Source organism: Atractosteus spatula, chromosome 28, assembly GCF_055471065.1.
Source record: "Atractosteus spatula isolate fAtrSpa1 chromosome 28, fAtrSpa1.hap1, whole genome shotgun sequence".
NCBI lineage: Eukaryota > Metazoa > Chordata > Actinopteri > Semionotiformes > Lepisosteidae > Atractosteus > Atractosteus spatula.
In genome coordinates, this window is record NC_142733.1 from 4952346 (window position 1) to 4974117 (window position 21772).

Genomic DNA, 21772 nt, shown 5'->3' on the forward strand with positions numbered 1-21772 from the left:
CTTTATTGCCTTAAAGTAGTAGGTGCGGGCGCCTTGGCTCTGTGACTCAGGATCTGCGCCTGTGGCTGGGAGGTTGCCGGTTCAAATCCCACGGCCGTCAGAGGAATCCTACTCTGTTGGGCCCCTGAGCAAGGCCCTTAACCCCAGCTGCTCCAGGGGCGCCGTATAAATAGCTGACCCTGCGCTCTGACCCCAAGCTTCTCTCCCTGTCTGTGTGTCTCATGGAGAGCAAGCTGGGGTGTGCGAAAAGACAAATTCCAACACAGTGAAAGCTCCCCCAACTCAACCAGCAAAGACAACTGAGCAGCTAAGGGCCTTCTTTGGGTGTGGTTGTGGGTGTTGGGGGTGCTGCACATTGATGGTGGTGGAGGGGAGTCCCCATTAGCTGTAAAGCGCTTTAAGTGGAGTGTCCAGAAAGTGTAAGGGATCATTGTTATTTGGACCAGAACTGAAAATCAAAAACTGGCAGAGAATAGTGTCTAAAGGCAGGGTAGATTCTTTTGCAAGTGGAGCCTGAGAACACGAAGGGGTTCTGCTGGCTGAGGGGTCTGCTCTGTTCTGTTCTGTGCAGACACTGAGGGCTGTGAGCACAACTGGAGGAAGTTCCACGGGCACTGCTATCGCTACTTCACCCACCGGCACACCTGGGAGGACGCGGAGAAGGACTGCCGAGAGCACAACGGGCACCTGGCCAGCATCCACACCCCCGAAGAGCAGGACTTTGTGAACGGTCTGTTGGAGCCATTATTGCACGGATGTGATGTAACGCAGTGCAGAATAGCACAGCATAGTTACTAACCCAGCCCAGCACTGCACAGCACAGGACAGCACAATATTTCAGCACAGCATAGCCCTATATAGAACGTGTAGCGGAGCTAGTTTGGACACGGTGACGTCATCGCCCTCCCTGCGGGTAGCAGGGACCTCAGCCACCTGGGCTGGGGGAGGTCTTTAGCTCACCCGGCTGGTTCCTGTGTTGCGTTACGCTGGAGACCCGGGAACTGCGACGGTCACAAACGCACTGCATTGTAGGTCTGCACAAAAAACAGCCCGGCACAGGACAGAAACATAGTATAGCACTGCACAGAAGACAGCACAGTATAGCACATCACACTGTAGTGCAGCACAGAATGTACTGTAGTACTGCGCAGAGCACTGAACACAGCATTGCAAACCACTGTCCTAATGACAGCACAGTGTCCTGGTGCCCTGAACACAGCACAGTGTAACTTGCTCTGAGCATTGCACAGTATAGCACTGCCCTGAACACAGCGCAGTGTAGCAGTGCTTCACTTCACTGAACACAGCACAGTGTAACAGTTCTCCACTGCACTGAAAACAACCCAGTGTAGCAGTGCTCTCAATATTTTACAATGCAGCACTGTTTTGAACACAGCACAGTGTAGCTCTGCCCTGAACACAGCACTGCATACCATTCCCCTGAACCCAGAAAAGTGTAGCGCTATTCTCGAAACAAAACAGAGTATAGCATTACTCTGAAGCACACAGAGTACCTCAGTATCTGAAGCCACCTGTTTATTCCAGCTGTGATCTGCTTTCCTCTAGGATCCTTCAGGAGTCGGTAAGATGTGGTATACAGTAAGTGTCACCTTGAGAAAAGGAATAGAAAGAAAGCTTGACAGATCAAAGATCCCATCCCTCGTTATGAATTTCTCTTTATTGTCCATTTGTTGTGTCTGGGTGAAAGTTTCCTTCAGGGATCTGAGGACTTCTCTTCTTTCAGCTGCACTGTGTTATGTTTCTCTTTCTGAAAACAGCCAGGTTGAAATGAAGCGCGAGGAGTTGAAAACGATCCAGAAATGCAATTCTCCGGTTCGTCTTGCTGTTGATTCCGTTGCTCTGGTATCGCCTTGGCGTCGGTGCAGTCGTGCAGCACATGCAAAGCCTAGGCAAAGAATGCGACTGGGTTTTAGTGAATGTTTCAAAAACAACAGCAGCAGGAAAAAAAGGAGTGGGCCTAATTGCCACCCCTGCAGTAAATGGTCCGAGGACGTTAATGAGATTAATGTTCCTAATAACGATGTTAATAAGAAACAGGATCATTGAAATTCAATTATGCCACCGAAAAATCTTCCCACAAATGCATTAGACCTACGGTCATCCTAGCTGATGAATCACAGTCCAGTTTAGCCAGCAATAACCCTATCGAACACTGTAGCTCCGTGTGATCACCAGCAAAGCACTGAGAACCTTTGCAGCAGCAATCAGAAGGTCAGGCTGTAGCTGGGAATCTGCTGCACAGCAAACAAAGCAAGGTTGGGATAAGCAGCAAAGTTTTCTCTGATGATGTGTTAGGGTCAAACGAATCCGATCACCTCATTATGATATTAATTATAATAAGGAGATTGGCTTACTAAACCTTTAGAGGGAACCCTCTGGTAAACTTGTTAAATCTCTAATTATAATCGTAGAAGGAGGACGCTGCCTTCGTTTTGCATCCAAGGTATTAATAAAGGGTTTGTGATACAAAGAGCACGACCGAGATCGTCGCAGGCGAGCTGTGTTTTGTTTTTTCAGATGCACGGTGCCCCACACACACTCTGCACTCCCTCTCACTCCTCCGCTGTATTTCAGGGCTGGGCCGCGAGAATGCCTGGATCGGACTGAACGACCGCACTGTGGAGGAGGACTTCCAGTGGACTGACACCATGGCTGTGGTGAGACGCCCCCTACAGGTCTTCCTGTGGAACTGCGGCTTACGCTAAGGCCCATGGTGCTTTTGCATGGTTGTCTATGCACATTAAGTGCATTTTATGTGCAACTTATTTGCAGGTGAAGGTTGCTGATAAGGTGTAGGATTAGAGTTAGAAATTTGACTAATACACAGATGTGCTTAACTTTACACAGGTACTGTACGTGTGGTGCTAACAGCAACCCTACAAGCCATAGTGGCACATGGTTGTTCTGTGCATGAACTGCTTGGGCCACAGAGTAGTTTAGTCTCTTTCATATGATTTTTTCATATTACATTTCAGTGCAATGTTAGTACTCTGGTTTTCCTGCATTAACCATGTTTTTTCGTGTAATAAATAGGTGTTCATTTAAAAAATGGACTTTCACCATCAGTTTTGCACAGGTGGTCCCTCTGCATTTACCAGAGTACTCAGTATAGTGGCTGCTCTGAACCACAAGTACAACCTGTATTTGCAACTATAGTCATCGTCAGTGTGGTGAAAGCATAGTTTCTTGAATCTTAAAGAGAAATTCCACGTGATTTTAGTCTAACACAGACATCAGAGTCCAGGCTGTGAAAGTCTTTAAGAAGCCCCTTTCAAGAATGAAGGCCTGAAATATGATTTGGTCTTTCTGGCTCACAGCAATACGAGAACTGGCGAGAGAACCAGCCCGATAATTTCTTTGCCGGGGGCGAGGACTGCGTGGTGATGATCGCTCACGAGCACGGCAAGTGGAACGATGTGCCCTGCAACTACAACCTGCCCTACATCTGTAAGAAAGGCACAGGTAATGGCGCCCCCTGCAGGCTTGAGCAACCACTGATTTCTGGATGGGGAATTTCTCGGAGGTGGGAAACCTGGTTTGTTAAGGGGGCTGGAGGAATAATAAATGGGCTGCTTCAGGGACGGGGGCGAGGTGGCGCATTGCTGCTTTGCTGCGCTGGGGCCCTGGGTTCAAGTCCTGGGGTGCTGTCTGTGTGGAGTTTGCATGTTCTCCCAGTGTTTGCATGGGTTTCCTTTGGGGGCTCCGGTTTCCTCCCACAGTCCAGAGACATACTAGGAGGTTAACTGTCTTCTGGAAAACTGGCCCTAGTGTGAGTGTGTGTGTCTGAGTGTTCCCTGTGATGGACTGGCGTCTCGTCCAGGGGGTACCCTGCCTTGTGCCCATTGCTTGCCGGGATAGACTCCAGCTCCCCCATGACCCCGAATTGGATAATGCAGTTAGAAAATGGATGGATCGATACTTAAGCACCACTTCCTGTTAAAGTGTGAGCTAGGAGACCGTCTCTGTCCCAGCGTTTGCATTTTCTAAAAGACCATTTAATAACAGAGGAGCTTAAGAGCTCCCCAGTGGCCCGGGGTGTGCCTGACTAAAGCAGTGCATAGCAGGAAGAGTAAAGTGTCCAGCACATTGCTCTAGATAGATTAGACACCTCCGCTCTTGCAAGAGACTGTGTGATGCACACAGAAAGAAAGCTATACTTGTGAAGGCTATACCAGTCAAGATTTATTCACTTTCTAGATAGGCAGAGAGCTCTAGCCCTTAATACAAATAAGGTTTTGTTGAGAGGAGCTATCATAAAGCAGAATAAAGCATACTAAAGCCCAGTGAAATCAGAATAGGAGAATGGTGTAACTTTGAGAGGTGTGGTAGAACTTCATGCAACTCTAGTGAAGGACATGTCTGGTACAGTATAAACAGGGTAATAGCACTGGAAATAATTGCAGTAGTTTACCATCCTTACCCTTCACAAGAGATCTAACTGAGTTCAGCCTGGAAATATAACTAAAATTAGATCTTTGTATAAAAAAAGTACTGTCTGTAGCACAGAATTTGACCATTTTTTGTGTTGACAATTAAGGTTGTGGGATTTGCAAGCTCTCCTTGTGTTTGCGTGGGTTCCATCCACTTTTGATCAAGTTTCCTCCCACCTCTCGGAGACTGGCAGGGTAAAGTGGTCTCTCCTTGTGTGTCCGTGCACAGTCCTGCCCTGCACATGATCCTGCTTCCAGGATCAGCTGGACCTCTGGCTGTCTTGCCACGGCTCGAAACACGAGTGGGGGGGAAAAAAAAGGACGGCATACATAAAATCAGGAGCTCGTTTTATTTTGTTATCAGAATCCGGACACAGAATAGCCACCCACTGCATGACTTCGCTGAATTAAAAGTGTTTCCTATTCAGTGTGAGCCGACAGATCAAAAGGTAAAAGGACTTAAAAAAAATCAATTATTTCAGGAGAGGGGGGAAAAAAGGGCACAGCGTCGATTTTCTGAGGACATCTGTCTGGCATGGTGCAGTGTCCCATTCTGCGACCCCTGTGGCCCCCTGCAGTAAAGTCGCTCGGGGGAGCCTCCTGCTGAAGAGGCAGCCCAGCTGTCTTCCTGCCCCGGAGGCAGCTGGCTATTAACCTGTGTGGCACCACCTGCCACTGCGACACCGAGACGCTGCCAGAAATGGTAATGAACCCCCCCCCCAGCCCCCAACCCCAGCTCGTGAACTGGGAGACTTGCTGGCTCTGGGTGGGGCACAAAATCAAGGCCTCGTGTGCGGCTGCTTAGAGCTTTAGCAAGCGGCACCAGGCGCAGGGCGGGTGGTGGTGGGGGGGTGTAACTGCTCCCCCACCCCTCCGGGTTTGCGTTGCGGTTATCCGGCGCGGCGCGGGCAAGCCGCGGTCGCAGCCGCGGGGTGACGAGTGTGTTCATGGCGACACCAGATGGGCGCGGGTCCAGCTCGCTCTCTCTCCGTGGGGCGCGATCTCGCTCAATCTTCTAGTTGCCCTTCCCAAGATCCCGAGGCCCAGCATGCTCTGCCATTTGTGTTAGCGCCAGGTAGGAGAGCCCTCAGCAGGGTAAGCCTGTGCAGCATTATCCCATAATTGGAATTGTGCTTTACCATCACTGTTTACTGTAAGTGTTACCACTCACGAGCAGGGGCATTGCCAGACAGGTGGCAGGGGGTTGCACCCTTAATAACAGGGGCCAGTAGGGGGCGCTCACTCTGGAGTATGTGTGGGTCCTAATGCCCCAGTATAGTGATGGGGACACTATATTGTAAAAAGGCGCCGTCCTTTAGATAAGAAAAAAAACGAGGTCCTGACTCTTTGTGGTCATTAAAAATCCCAGGGCGTTTCTCAAAAAGAGTAGGGGTGTTACCCCAGCGTCCTGGCAAAATTTCCCCCTGGCCTTTACCACTCCTAATACCTGGCCTCCTAATAAAAAGGGCGGGGAGGCGGCTCTGTGGCTCAGGATCTGTGCCTGTCGCTAGAAGGTTGCCGGTTAGTATCTCGCGGCTGGCAGGGGATTCCTACTCTGTTGGGCCCCTGAGCAAGGCCCTTAACCCCAACTGCTCCAGGGGTGTTGTATAAATGGCTGACCCTGCACTCTGACCCCCAGCTTCTCTCCCTGTCTGTGTGTCTCATGGAGAGCAAGTTGAGGAATGTGAAAAGACAAATTCCTAATACAAGAAATTGTATATGGTTAATAAAGTGATCTGATCTTTACACTCTGCTAAAGCAGCCTTTAAGCTAGCTGTGCAGTACTGTACCACCTCATTCACAGGCCCTGACCGGCGCCCAGCATGAATGGAGCTGTGACCCCGACTCACAGCAGAAGAGACGAGCCTCCCACGTGGGAAGGACTCGGGCATGAGGCTGTTACTGAGTGCTTTCAGATCAATTCTGACTAAATTCCCACAATTAGTCTGTGTGACAGACATCCCAGGATGTTCTTTTTAGGATTAATTTGGCTGCAAATGTTGCGTGAAATCCAGCTCCTGGATTAATGACATTCTCTCCTGGCTGGCTTGATAAAGAGTAATGCTAATGTGTCGTAGGCAGGAACGCTCTGTATTTGAGCCTTGTGGAAGATCATCTCTGGCTCCTGGGATTAAGACACTGTCTTAAAATTCATTGCTGGTCATCTGCAGTCTGCAGGCTCAAAATCACATCATACAGCCAAGGACCTTACTGTACAAGTCAGTCTCCATATTTGACGGTGTAGCCAGGAATCCTAATGGGGCTGTTCTGTAGCAACAAGGGTGCCATCTAGGGACCATGTGTGGTACTGCATGTGTGGGACGGTTGGGGGTTTCAGAGACGCAGAAATCTAGTGCGTTTTTCTTTGAAAAATTAAAATGGGTCTTGTGTGGAATAATAAACAGCAACGTTTTTCTCCGCGGTGGCTTTAAAGCCTTAAATTCTGTTATCTTGACAAGCAGGTAAAAAAAATATCAAGTGACACAGAGATCAAAAACTGATCCGCAATTAAAAAAAACAACTTTACATCTCTTTCAGTTAAGCGTCTTTTTCAGTTGAAATACTCTTCAGAAGTATAAATATCGTCCAGAATATGACTCAAGTGGACAGTTTTTTTTTAAGTTTTCAGCATGTTAGGGAAATGTAATTGATGTCATTGCCTTTCAGTAGAGAGAAATCTCTCAAGCCTTTGAAATCACCTGCCTGATATTTTTGTTTCGGGTTTTGGTTCGTTTTAATTGCATTAATAAAATCGAGATTGGCCTTACAGGTGACACTGTGTGCCACTATAGGGCTTTGATCAACAAGCACCTCATTACTTAATTGCACCTTAATGACTTAATTAAGCCAGCTTCAATGTTCCCTTACAAAGGAAAGGGATTACTTGAAATACTTGCAATTGAAGGGGAACTGCAGTCCCAATTTCTCAGACCAGTCATTAAATCTCAGTAACAAAATACATTCATTGCATGCATAGAAATATCTCACAAATTTCAAACAAAGCACAAAATCATGAATTTTTGTGAAAGTGCTGTAACACAAGATGTTGTTGTAAACCCTCAGTCTCACTACGGACGAGAGCGAAAGTTCCCACAAATTGTGACGTATGCTGCCCTTCCTGCTCACTAGTCTCCGTGATGACTAATGTACTGCGATGTTACAGGTTATGCAGCAGATATTTCACAGCAGAAAGTTTCCAACGTGATCAACATGCATTGTTAAGTTCCATTTATCGGTAAAACCGTCCCGAAGTCGAGAGCAGTATCTCTATTGGATTAAAAGAGATGTTTTCACAAGCCTGCTGGTTTACAATGTCATAGGGCTGCTCACGTCACCGGACGGTTTTTGCCGAGTTCTGAATCGCAGAATATGGCACTGTGCACACCTGGAAATGTCGTCTATTTTGGGAGGTAAATTGGAGATTTTGCAATTTACTGTGTACATTTTACTTTTATCGTGGTTTGAAATGCGCTCATCAGTGCTGATTCTTTCTAACCGCCGAAAGATAACACTAGCGTGGTAGTTTCCCTTAAAAGAGGTAAAAGGAAGACCCCAGTGCTGACATTCAAACGCGCCGCAGCGGGCAGAGCAGAGTTTCGCAGTCTGCCCCCGAAGCCGCCACCTGTCTTCCCGAAAAAAGTATTTTCTGCTTTCTCACGTCACAGAAAATGCCGTTTCAGAGAAATACTTGAGTCTCAGCCTGTCCCTCTCCCATCACACCACCGGGCTCACTCGATGAGTGGCTTTCTCTCGTTCCTGCTGTCCAGACGCCAGGAAATTTCCCTTTGTTTCTCCTGTTGAGCTCGTCTTCGAGTCACGCAAGCCTACTACTACTTGGCCGTTGCCAGGCATTGCAACAAGGGCGAAACAACCCAGAAAGCAGTTTGGCGTGAGATGCGTACAGTCATCAGGCGAGTCCCGTGTCTGAAATACACGCCTGTACACCACCACTGTACCTGCGCGGGCGAGCCAGGTTCGTTAGAAAGGCAGGTTCTTTATAAATCTCAAGCTGCGTGAGGCGTCGGTGTGTCTCGGCTGCAAAGTCAACGAGTCACGCTGAAAAACACAAAGAAGAAGAAACGCAGCGTTTTGGCTGTTGAGACCCCGTCAGGCTCCTTCACGTCTTCACACCAGCCCTTCTGCAGGTACGAAGAAGACTCAACAGCTGAAACGTTGTTTCCTCTCTCTGCCCTTTACTGTGCAGTGAGCCTTTACGTGCTCTTTCTGTGCGCTGTGGGTTGCAGTCGCTGTCAGGGTCACGCCAGTACGTGGTGCCCGTCAGTTGAAGGCGCCTGTTTTCTTAATGTTTTTCGTGCACACTCGACGCCTTTTCGAGCGCCCCGCTTGACCGCAATGTCCGTCTGTCCCCCGGCAGTGCTGTGCGGAGCCCCGCCCACCGTGGAGAACGCCTTCCTGATCGGCCGGAAGCGGACGCACTACGACATCCACTCGGTGGTGCGGTACCAGTGCGCCGACGGCTTCCTGCAGCGCCACGTCCCCACCGCCAGGTGCCGCAGCAACGGGAGGTGGGACCACCCCAAGATCATCTGCACGAAGCGTGAGTCAGCGCCGTCGTCCCCATCGAGCTCCATCCATCCAGTCATCCAGTCCAGGGTCATGCGGGGAGCTGGAGCCTATCCCAGCAACCAACGGGAGCAAGGCGGGGTACACCCTGGGCGGGACGCCAGTCCATCACAGGGCACACACAGACACACACACTCGCACCAGGGCCAGTTTTCCCGTTGGAGATTTTTTTTTCATTGGACCGAACACTACTGATCCCGTGTGTCATTCAGAGTTTGATCCGATTATTTTTCCTTGACCCTGCGGCTCCGTGCCCAAGATCAGGGGCGCAATGTTTTCCTTACCAAGGACGATTCCTGGCACGAAGACGATCATGTTGACGAGGAGCGAGCCTATCCAGAACAGCCCCACGCTGCGGTATGGCTCCCTGCGGGGCAGCAGTCACAGAGTCACTTCAGTTCACTGTCACACACATTGTCCTGGGTTAGACAGCTGCCCTTGTGAGCTCAAAGGCAGCCCTCGTTCTGTGTGTGTGACAAACGCTTTCACACCACTTTCTTCACCAGCAGTAACACGCATCCATTTTCTAACCACTTCTTCCAGTACAGGGTCATGAGGGAGCTGGAGCCTATCCCAGCAAGCAATGGGCACAAGGCAGGGTACCCCCGGGTCAGGACACCAGTCAATCGCAGGGCACACATAGACACACACTCACACAGAAGCCAGTTAACCTACCAGTATGTCTCTGGACTGTGGGAGGAAACCGGAGCACCCAGTGGAAACCCATACGAACACAGGGAGAGCATGCAAACTCCACACGGACAGCATCAACTCAGGGCCCCAGCCCTGCAAGGCAGCAATTCTAATCACTACTCCACCACACTGGCCCATGGTTCAATATTTCCCAGTCTTGGAACACATGGAAGGAAAATAAAATTCAGCCAGTATTAGCAAGAGACATGATTTTGCTGACATGTGTGAGACCTGCTACTGCCACTTCTATCAGTGTTGTTTCTGCCACTACTGCTGCTTCGAGTAATATTCGTGATGAGGGAAACAGGAAAGTAGAGCAATCAGAAGCAATTCATTTTTACCTTTTGTCTACATAAGTCCCATTGGCCTTAGGTGTGCGCGGTTTCCTCTCCCAATGCTATGTCTTCCACTGTGTGAATACACCTCTCAGCACATCCCCAGCTCACTTTGAATGATTCTCATTGTGATTGAAGGTACCGAGCACAGCAAAGTGACACATCAAACAAAAGGCCCGTGTCTCCCAATAGCACTGGCAGCTACTCGAATAGTCATACAAGCTTAAAGTTTGTATCCCCCCCGCCCCCCGGCTTGAATATCTAAAGCTCAGAATGTGATTTCCCATGAATCAGCACTCTTTTTGCTTGGGGTCAAAACCAGACTCCCCAGTGTTATGAAACATTGCATTTAAATTCTTACAGTCCTTCCCTGTGTGAGAGTGTGTCAGCAGTACTGTCAGACCTGGGTGCTGACAGTCAATCTGGACAAGACCAGAGTCATGGTCTTCCAGAAGAAAGCCAGACCTCAGGGAAACAAGCACCACTTCACACTGAACAACAACACATTGAAGCACACATCCAGCTACACCTACCATGATCTGACTATCAGCTCATCTGGGAGTTTTGACCTGGCAGTGAAGGCACTGAGGGAGAAGTACCAGGCTTTTTTTTTCTTTTTTGTCGGACCTGAGCCTGTTCCGAGCCTGGCCTGAGTCTGGCCCGAGCCCGAACCGAGTTTTGTACCGAGCCTGGCCCGAGCCTGGCCTGAGCCTGGTCCGAGCCCGGCCCAAGTTTGGTTCGAGCCCCACCCGAGTTTGTTCCGAGTCTGGCCTGAGCCCGACCCGAGCCTGGTCCGAGTCTGGCCCGAGCCCGACCCGAGGCTGGCCCGAGCGCAGGAGCTTGTCAGTGGAGTGACCGGCTGTGTGTGTGTGTCTCTCTCTCCTCCACACCCACCCCCCCGGCCCTGTAGCGCGGAGAGGCCACCGCTCCCGGCGCCACCACCACAAGTCCCGGCGAGAGCGCAGGAAGCACAGGAAGCACGCGGCCGGGGGGCACCGGGCCGGGGAGGAGAGCCGCGGCCACTTCTGAAGCAAAGCCGCCGCCACACTCGTCAGAGTCAGCAGCCCCTCCCACCGCCACCCGGCAACCGCCTCTCTCCTCCCCCCAGACGAGGCTGCTGGGACTGAGGGAGCCTCGTACTCGACACTGAGGCTCGGGTGACCCTTGCTGGGCCACACTGAGAGACAATAACATACCTTATCCCCCTCCTCCCGGGCCCTCAATCTCCTTCTTTCTCCCTTCTCCCCATAACTCTACGTACCCCGTCCCCACCCCCACCCCCCCGTTATGGGATTTCTGTATTTTATCTTGTGTGTTCAAACCCCCCACCTTCCCCCCCAAAAATGCGAATTGTTTCAGATTTTCTAATATGTTTCACTGTTTACCTTTTTTTTGTGTTGCTCTTGTTCATTTGCTTTGGGGTTTTGATAACGAAGTCATTTGTAAATATCTGCTGCGCTGTCGTAAGTGTTGTGTGAAAATCGCCACGGTGGAGGAGTACACCGTTTTGTTTGAACCTCCAGTCAAACGTAGCTTTTTCTGAAAAATGTTACGTTAATTTTTTAAAAATGGCCCTTTTAACTAGGTCCTCTTCTTATTTGAACGATATTTATTTGGGTACCGTGGTGTCCACATACCTTTGCTGAATAACTACTGATAATTTCACAATGGTGTCCTCAGCTGGAAGCCGTATTCATGAATGTGATGAACAATTTTCACATTCAATTCAATTTCCTGGGCCGACACCGGAAGCACTGGCTTTTATTTCTAGAAGGAGGCAGATCAAATATGGGGAGAGCTTTCAACGGGGCTATGGGATTTTAGGATTATGTGGTGCAAAAGCTGGGAGATGGGCATCCATGTCAACACATGGAGGCCAGGGTAGGAGTTAGTGGAGACTCTGCTGGGTTCTTTCCCATTAAATGCTCTTGTGCGCTATGGAATCCATTTTCCATTTCCTTGTTCTCGAAGTTTTTTTCTACAAATAAGAGGTTTCCTCCCCCCCCCCCCCCACACAGTTCTGCGGTATTTTCTTCGGAATGGCATGCTCCGTAATGTGTCTCCTTCCACTGATAGTTCGAAAACCTTTCTTTTTTTTTTTTGCTGAGAGTTTAACCCTCTTGCAGGTTTGATAGAGGTGGCGCGGAAAACATTACAACTTTAGTTCAGCATCTCCGACCCTGTTCTGTAGAGGCCATGTCCCAGTTTGCCTTCTGGAAAGTGCACTACAAATGTAGAATCAAAGCAGACACCTTACCTCTTATTTGAGCCACTCGCCTCCTTTCTCTGACCCCGTTTCCCTCAGCTGCTGGCCTTTTTTATCCGAAGCCATGGGCAACGTCCCGCTACCCACCCCGGAGCCACAGCCTTGTCGGTTTCCGTCAGCAAGACAAAAGCTCTTTGGATCCTTGGCGTCTGCTGTGTGGAAACTCTTGCACTACATCAAAACTGAAGATGACAAGCTATTTGCAGAAGCCTTTGGGTGCTGCACTGCGTTTTATAACAGGCAGCCGAGCTCTATGTCTTAAGGAAAGGAGTCTATAAATAAGACAGAGCACTGTACACAGGCAAGACTTTCCTAGATGCCAGGGCTTCAAGCATTTCCCTGCGATGATATATTGTCTGGAAATAATTCATCGGGCATCTGAGGGAGAGAGAGAAATAAACAATCGGTGATTTTGAGCAAATTCATTTCCAGGGTAGATGGCGAGAGTGCGGGTGCTGTTAGGGTAGACGGGTGTTTAGCAGGCTGCTTGTGAGAATGACCTCATCAGTGGAGATGGAGATTAATGGTAATGGAAGACAAACAGTGTGATGTGATGTATTGAAAGTAATCCTGGTGCATACAGAATCCAGAGAGAAAGTTGTTTCTGCAGGCTGTATTAGGATTAACGCGTCTGCATTGCCTCGTGTCTCTCCTTCAGCAGAAGCAGTCTGTGTGCTGACTCTTTTTTTCAGACTGGCTAAGAAAATGAGCAGTGCAGCTTGCAGCTCTTATCTCCCTGCCTGGTGTGTAAAGAGATTACAGCCCCCCCCCCAAACCCATCCACCGCTGTCTCTCTTTAATGGCAGACTTTATCCACCTTGTGAATGGCAAGGACATGTAAAAAAGAGAAACAGAATGATATCAGTACAAGCCATCTCTCTTTTTTTTTAAGCATGGTTAATTAATGAATAGAGGTTATCATTCCAGCCCTTGTCAGTCATCAGACACCCACAGGTTTAGTGTTACAGAGACGGATCTGTGCTTTGAAGTGAGCTCTGTGCGCTTCTGTTGAATATTGCAGTTTTCTAGTCAGATATGTGGAACAGAGCACAGACTCTGTGCAGGTAATCTTTGATGCAATGGTTTGCTCTCTGTGGACCAGAGATGATGAAAGCAAAATCTGGTAGCTTGTTCATGTGTGCTAGCACTGTATTTTGGGGGTATGTAGGGATACGCTCGTTCATTTTAATAAAGCTGGACATTGTGTGTAATAATACGTTCAATTACGTGTAGTGCCTAAAACATAGTATAATATGGTCACAGAAATAGTTTGAGGGACCTTAGGTGTACCTGTGCTTAGTGCTCAGAACCAGAATATACAGTAACCTGTCATTGCCTGAGCCAAGATTGAAAGGTGTTTGTCCTCTGTGCTTAGGCCAGTGCTGTGCTTAATGAAGAAGCAAACTCACTCCATCATGCTGGGAGTCCAGCCAGTGTGCAGCAGGTCCGCTGGCCTACTGCTCTGTGTCGCACACGTGAAGCCTGCGATCGTTACGGCTGGAAGGGGACTGGCTCCCATGTCATGGCCTTGATGGGTGTTTGAACCTGGAGAGTGCCTTACCGTTTGCAGCCAGGAACCCGCTGATCAGACAGTGAAATAAGAAAGCGTTCCAGTCGTGACCAATGCAAAGGTCAGCTCCTTCCCTGGCAGTGTGGTCATGGAAACATAGCAGTGCTCAAGCCGGGCCAGGCAGGGCACAGACATGGTCAGCACGGCTCTTCACAAACCCCCTGTTTGACTGCGACAGCACCCCTGATGACCCTCAGTGCAGAAGAGGCTGACCGGGACAGAAGCTTATAGGCCTCTCATAATGCACTCCAGCTGTTGTCCTTTCAAAAGTAAGAGAACTATTCAACGGTCCAGAGCAGTGGGGGTAAGGCAGATTACATCCTGGGGTGATTCACCAGAAACAGTTCAATTTCATTTTTGCATAATGCAACCTTCTGCTGATTGTGCTCTTGGGTAGAAATAGAATTTCAGAATACCTGCCAGAGAGCGGGGTACACTGCATGCTGTCAGGGCGCAGTGGGTACTTCGTAGCTTTCCACGGGTGTCTTTCCAGGTCCCCATCTCTTAAAATGAGCAGAAGGAGGTGTGGGGGGATTCTTTGTGTTTGCTCTTGTCGTTATGGTGCTATTTGGTGCTCGTGTGCTACAGTTTGTTTCAACAGAATGCTTATCTGTCTTTTTAGCGTTAGTTGACTCCAATTTTAACTTGAAATTTCAAGGACTGAACATTTTTGAATAAGGATACGTTTGCCATACCTTTATTTGTTAGCCTCACTTACCCATGATACAGGAATGCTTGTCTATGGTTCACTGCAGTTTTGACTGGTAACCAGTGCCCCACTCCCAGTCTTGTATAAGAGGCCGGCATCTTGCCCAGTGATCTTTTGCAGCCAGGTTTTAATTGACAGACTTTTCACATATGTATACACTCTGAGGGAGATTCAATTAGAGAGAAAGAGCCAAGCAGCTGATGATGTGGCTGCTAATTGCGAGCCTTAATTACATGAATGAGGTTCTAAATGCAGTAGGCACAGTGCCCTCTGGGGTCACCGATGACTGTCATCCGGCGTGCCTAGAGGCACAGTATTTGAAGTCAGCTGATGCTCAAGATCAGGCAGGGTCAGGCTTCTTTTTACAGATCGTGTTTGTCCTGTCTGATCTAGCAGTAACGCAAACAAAACTCTATATCGTTATTTCTGCAAAATAAATTTGATTGCCCTGCAGTGTTTTTGTATTTTGGCGTTCATTAGGTACAAAGTACTTCACAGTACAAACTGCATACTGTGTACGAGAGCTTATACTTAATAGGGCAAATGAAACAGAGTCTGTTTCAGCAGCTATTTGACACTACTGGGGCATTTACATCTATTGAAACAAGTGTAAACAAGGTATGAAAAGCAGCCATACTGGTCCTTGTTGAACTTGCGTTTTGTCTAGTAAGGTAAAAGCAGTAAGATATGATATTCATTTAATGATGGAATGAGTGTTACATTATATGCAGTCCTGACTGCAACTCTTCCTTTTTGACTTGATGTGTACAGGACTCCTGTTAAGTACTAACTGGATGTAAAACCTTCTGAATTGAAAAAAGAAAGTTTAAATAAAGAAAATGTAGTAGGTCAAAAATCCAAGTTGAAGGCATTAACATAACAGCCCTGTTCATCCTTCTGTCCTACTGGCGACGGATTGTTCTAAGAGCAGCTTTTAATATTTAGTCTCTGTCTTGCCACCCTGATTCTGAAACCCCTTTCTTCATAGTCTGCCCTCATTTTGATTAATTCATTCTACCATGATTATCCTGCCGCTACGTCAATACAGCTTCCCATCCACGTAACAAGGAGCTTTTTATCGTAGCTGCAGCTCGGCTTGGGGTATAAGCCCTGCTTCCAAAGCCAGCTGAGAGTTGTAAAGCCGTCTTGAGATACTGGGATGTGACACCAGCATGAGCTACCCCACCTCCCAGTAAGGCGCTCCAGTCGCTCTACTGAGGAGCACGAATCTACTGTTGTGTTTCAGGCACTGCCAGTTTCTCCCGGCTAATCCTGCCTTAGTATTAGGTTCTGCCTCATCACGAAAAAAATTGGCCTTAGCAATTATTGTGCTTGAAAATACAGTGCAGCCTCAAATTTGACAAATTTTGAAATGACCTCTAATAGTTTTAAAATAACCCTTAGGCCCTTATTTCAAGGTCAATGCCTCAGTTTCAAATTGAAAATAACTCAGGTAAATGTGTTCCTGCAGTATCTGGAACACAGTCAAGTATAATGCCATGCGCTGACAGTAAATTAATGTCAACTACAGTGCGTGTGCTAACTGTGAGACAGATTATTAATCGTAATCAATACTGTACCTTTGGCAACATGGGTAACAGTAGCTGCCCATGAACCCATGTCTCTTTAGTCATTCTATCCAAAGTCATTATAAAACCTGTCTTTCAGCTGCCTGCTGGAATGGAGTTATTACAGTAGATGCTATGCTTTATGCTCTGTACCTTTAACCCACTAAAAAGGATTCACATTGTGTCTTATTCATAGCAACTGTAAACCCAACTGCACATTGCATTTTACATTAACAGTGTGATGCTCAGTGGTTTCGTCTGCCAGTCAGACTGCTCAATCAGCCAGAATTTCGAACTCTGGAATGAATACAACCAAAAATACTCTCTCATATCATTCCCGTTGTCCTCCTATTCCTTCAAGTAATAATATCAATGGTTCCCCCACCACCAAATGACTCCTGACCTCACTGTGCTACTGTACATGCTCATTTAAATTTCACATTCTTTCACTTTTCTGGCAGACATTGAAGAAACACGAACTGTCATCTTGAGACCTTTCCAACAGTTGTAAATGGACATTTCCTTACAGGACAAACAAAAACCAGACATTAGGCTCTGGACATACAGTATTTCTACTTAATGTGATGTAAATATCTTGTGTAGTTTTCTTTAGAGCCTTGAAATGTGTGTGTTATTTAGACACCCTTTTCCATATTCATAAAACTGTTTTTTTTAAATGGAAAAACTAGCTCCTAATTTCAAGTACCACAATAGGAGATCCTTGCATTTGAGGTCTGACATGTTTTGACACCACACAACTTCATTGTCTCGTGTTTTTAATTGTAAAATTAAAACTGGAATAGATTTATGATACAGTATGAAAATCATGGAAAAGGTTTTATGAATACTGCTCCCTAGGTATTAATAATTATCGATGTTCTTGTGAATTCAGTTGCTATTACTGCATTATAAGCTTTACAAAAAAAAAAGGAAAAAAGGGGGGAAAAAAAGTATTCAAATCTCTTCTTCACCCAGTGATGATATTGTGTATGCAGAAAACAAGCATGCCCTCCTGTTGGTGTGTTGCTTGAAGGTGAGAGTTTGAAACCATGTGCTTTCGTCTCGGTGTCTCAGCAGAGCCTCGGTTTGTGTCAGTGCATCTTACACCAGAGCTGTGTCCCAGTTACTGCAGAACCACCCTTCTGCTACGCTAAACCTAATCTCCAGTGCCCCCTACCCTGCAGCCTTCCTAGAGTTGCAGTTGTACCTGTAACAGTGTTCTGAAGAACTCAAATCACTTGACCACTTGGCACACTTGGTAGTGTGTCTTAAAGTGAACCTTGTGCAGTTACAGTCTAAACTATTTGTGAGTGGGAGGGTGGAGTATTATATAAGTTCTGGGGCAGGATGTATTGGGAACACTGAGTAGAGACCTAGGGGGTATTCATTTTTACTCATTAAGTGCACAGCTGGTCCAATTCAGCGCTCAGCTGACTGAATGGCCCTTAACTGAGAGACAGCCCAATATGCATCATGTAACAGCAGAAGAGTCTTTAAAATGTCTCTTGTGAAACTGAAAATAATCTTATCATGGTTCATAAACTAAGCTTAAACAAAATGAGAAAACCTTATGTTTCCCCAAATATTCAAAGCTGAGTCATTTGCAGTGTGTCGGGCTCCATCTCACAGCATTCTGGTCAGATCTGGGACACTTGTGGTGGGACTGCAAGCAAACAAGCTGGCTAGCTGGTCCCCAGAGGCGTTTTCTTACACCTGTCAGGCATGTGCAGTGAACGCTGATGTTTCCAGAAGCATGAGTCTCTTTGTGCTGTAAGATGCTCCTTCTGTTGAAGAACTGATGGGAATCGAGGAAGCATGAGGCTGGGTAGAGGGGAGTTTCACGTGACGCTTTTATAATGCTCTTTTCCGGGAATAAATCATTTGATCAAAATAAGTAATGCTTTTCTTTTTTTAAGGATGCATGAAAAAGGCTTGTGAATTTTAAGACTGAGCTTGAACACAAATTGCACTCTGTGGCGTGCTGCGGATTCAAGGTTTATTGATCGGTGCGGAAAAATATTGATAGGCCATTGAGCACAGGTAGCTGTGGAACACCAGCTGAGAGGACGGTGATCGGGAAGGCAAAGGACCTTTAAAGTGGATTAATCTGGAAAGCAAGAGTTAATTTATAAGCCAGTGGGATGTTAGGTCACTTGCATAAATTAGGAGCTGCCTTCAGTTTGATGTCCTCTTAAATCCATTGAGGCAGCAGCTTCTTAGGACTCTGTGGCTTCTGTTATTGTACTGATAGGATCAGACACTTGAGGTCTTGTAGGCTTGTCTCAGTTGAATTTGTGTGCAGTGTTTCGATAGTTGTGATTCCTGGCTCTCTCCTAAGGCAAGGGGTTTACTTGTCCTGTGTTGCTCATTGTATCAGATCAGATGACACTCAGCGTACCATCAGTTCAGCTTATCACACATGAGAAATGATGCCTCTCTTATCCATTTCTTCGGGTTGTAAGCTAAAATCACAGTGGGGCACAGCTGAGCTTCTAACAAAGAAATATTGGTGATCCTCCAACTGCCACTGTCTGCGTGCAAGCCTGTGAAATCTTGAATGTTTTTCAAAAGGCCGTTCATTCTAAAAGTTTGTAAACATAAAATTGTACTTTTTTTATCGAATCTGTTTAATCATATTGTTCATTCACTCAGTTTGTTATGGAAAATAGAGAAAATAAAATTCCAAAGCTAATAGTTAGATTTATCTTGAACTGTAAGTTCACCTGAGCTCTCGTCTGTCATTCTTGTAGATAAAATTCTTTCCTGTTGCGGATCGCTGCATGCGAGGACAGACTCTTTCACTGATCTTTTGTTAGTGTACAGTTCTGGGACAGTTTGCATATAAGTGAAAAAGTAATGTCAAAGAGTGGTTCCAGGTGTCAACATAATATGAGCTATAGCTGTCAGACAAGGTGGCCAGATGGCTGCATTAAAATGTTTTGTGTGAGAGACATATTAGCCTACATTTCTGCAGATAAGATAACTTTCCTTTTCATATTCAGTGATTTCAAATACTAGTTATGTAAAAAAAATAATAAAGTTGATCTGTTTCAAGGTGTTGTGCCCTTTGAGTATCGTGACTGTCCCTGCCTTAATAGAGGTGGGATTTCTGGGTTAAAGGACATCAGCACTGAAGTGAACAAAAAAAATGTTTAGAAAACTAGAATATAAAAATGTGTGTGGGAGGTGTTTTTGTAGACTCTGTGTAACTCCAGTTCAGCTGCAGAGACAATGTTCTCTTTTCAATCATTTTGCAATAACCAAGGAAATGAGAAGTCAGAAGTCATGTGGTCAAGAGTGTTGGTGTGGACTGATGGATTATTCCTTCCTTTCCTCTTTTCTGTGTTTTTTATTTATTTTTTCCTCATCTTCAGTGTCAGCTACTCTTCCGTGTTGACATTCTGCAGTGTGCTGTGAAACTCTAGTGTTTGAACATTGTGCATCTCTGTACTGCTTTACTCAATTTTAATAAAATCCTTTTTTCTAAAAAAAAATCAGCGTCTAAAGTTTGAGAGATTTCTCCCAGTTGTGTTGTGGGGTTTTGTGGGATGGACGGTGTGAGAGCTCCACATAACGGGAACAAAAATAAAAGGTAAAATGACTAAGGTAGCAACTCTTAATGCAGCACAGAGAAGATACTGGCTCCCTGACTGGCATGCAAGGAGAGGGGCTCGGCTCTGACGACCTCCGCCTGCTTGGGCCTAGTCAGGAAAAGATGTGTGACGCAGTATAGGGAATTGGCAGTAGAAAGGATTAAAGTAAATGGTTTCACAAGGTACACGCTAGTGGAAAAACTTCCTTCCATGATAAAAACGAATCTGCTTTTACATTAATTGAATTAATTAGCCTGTTCGGTGTTTTACACATGCGGTAGAATGTTTCCTTTCCTTTGTAATTTGGGCATCCTGCGTTCAACTCGAGAGGGAATTTAGGGTGTTTCTGAGTGTCTCCCAGGGTGCATGTGTCTCTGTCTTGAGCGAGGCCTGGGGTACTGACAGCATGGTATCGGACACAATGTGTCGCCCAATGCGATGGGCTGAAACACGCAGGCTGCTGTTCTCTTCCCCTCTGTTTGCCAAGCTGGAGACGGGGGTGTGGTGTGGTGGAGCAGAATTTGCCCTGACTGGGTCTCAGGGCCGGTCACAACGATTAACTTCGTCATCCACGCCCTGGCGGGTCGCCCCGTGTGGAAACAGCCCTGAACTTGCGCCTGCCCGCTCAGATGGCACCTCCCCGACTCCCTGATGGATTGAACTAGCATCATCAAACTGTTCTGGGGGGGGCCCTCACAGTTTTTAAAGTAGCTTCCAGCATTTCTCTGTCATCTGCAGCTTCGAAGAAGGAAGATTATTGTGACTCTTGCTCATGGAGAACACTGCATGGTTCACAGGCCTGAGGAGGAGGGCTTTAATACCTGGAACACTCCTGCCTCTGAGGAACAATTTTAGCATTTACCTTTTTTAATGTATAAAATAGTAACTATTTGTCTTTGCTAACATGTCTTTTCTACCTAGCAACAGTATGAAAGGATAATAGCAAGCACATTATTTGACCTTTTGATGCTTATGCTGTAACCACAGAATGTCTAGTTCAATTTCACACCTCCTATTTACAAACTTCCTTTTGTCTATATAAAAGGTAAAATTGCTTCTTAGGAATAAAGTGGTGAATTACAAAGACGTGTAATTAGTTCAATCTAAATGTCCATATTAGGAGTTGTTTTTCTCTCTACAAAGCGACCCTGAATTTTCTGTATAAAACTCAATACCTTTGCCATCATCATTGAGAGGCTGCTCTCAGATCTGTATCCTCTCCATGTGCTTGAATAAAGGACTCTGCTGAACCACACCCAGCCTGAGAGAAGAGTTTTCTTCGACAATTTCTCGGCACCCCGAGCCCTGTGGAGCGGGATTTCGACAGCAGACCACAGAGCGTGCCATACGAGGTAAGGGAGCCTTCTGAAATTCCTGAAGTGGTTGCTGTTCTCGCTTGATCGTAGCAAGGGATTTTCCCAATCCAACAGGGTACGTGACTCAAGTTTATTGTGTGGGCGGACAGATTATCAGGACCTCATGTGGTGAGAGGCCAGTCTTTTGGTTCGCGGTGGACCGCATGGCCATCGATGCAATTTGTTTTTCAGGATTCCAGTTTGTCTCGCCACTGCTCCGGCAGACTGCGGGCGATACGGGCAGTGTAGGTGCTGTTGTATTTGTAAGGCCTTAAACATTTCCTTCATGATTTGTCCAGTGCAGTGAGTTCCTTAGTCACTAGAAATTGTCCCTGGGGTCCAAAATCTACATACCACGTCTCTCATTAAAACCCTTGCAACAGTGGTTGCAACAATCTGCCTCTCTTATACTATTGTGCACAGAACTTCATCTTTCCTCAGGTGAGGCATGATGGGAGCACCTGGGAGACCTCTTGAGTCCAGCCTTTAATGCTTTTTACCTGATGCAATACTGAAAACACCTTTGATGATTTATTTTAACTTCCACTGCAGTATTTTGTAGCTTTCATTCTCTTTCTGCTATTCTCTGTGTCTGCAGTTTGTTACACTCCTTTTCTCTGTCTCTGCATCCTGTTCTTTTTCTGTCGT

The 21772-nt window shown here is 46.8% G+C and overlaps 1 protein-coding gene across 1 annotated transcript in view; it reads left to right on the forward strand.

The window, feature by feature from the left end:
• Window positions 1-11092, forward strand: part of ncanb (neurocan b) — a 63577-nt gene extending 52485 nt beyond the window's left edge. The window contains exons 11-15 of the mRNA XM_088907321.1: window positions 572-730; window positions 2596-2678; window positions 3339-3483; window positions 8827-9009; window positions 10974-11092. Coding sequence (XP_088763447.1) covers window positions 572-730; window positions 2596-2678; window positions 3339-3483; window positions 8827-9009; window positions 10974-11092 — 689 coding nt within the window. The remainder of the gene's footprint in view (window positions 1-571; window positions 731-2595; window positions 2679-3338; window positions 3484-8826; window positions 9010-10973) is intronic.
• Window positions 11093-21772: the final 10680 nt, after the last annotated feature.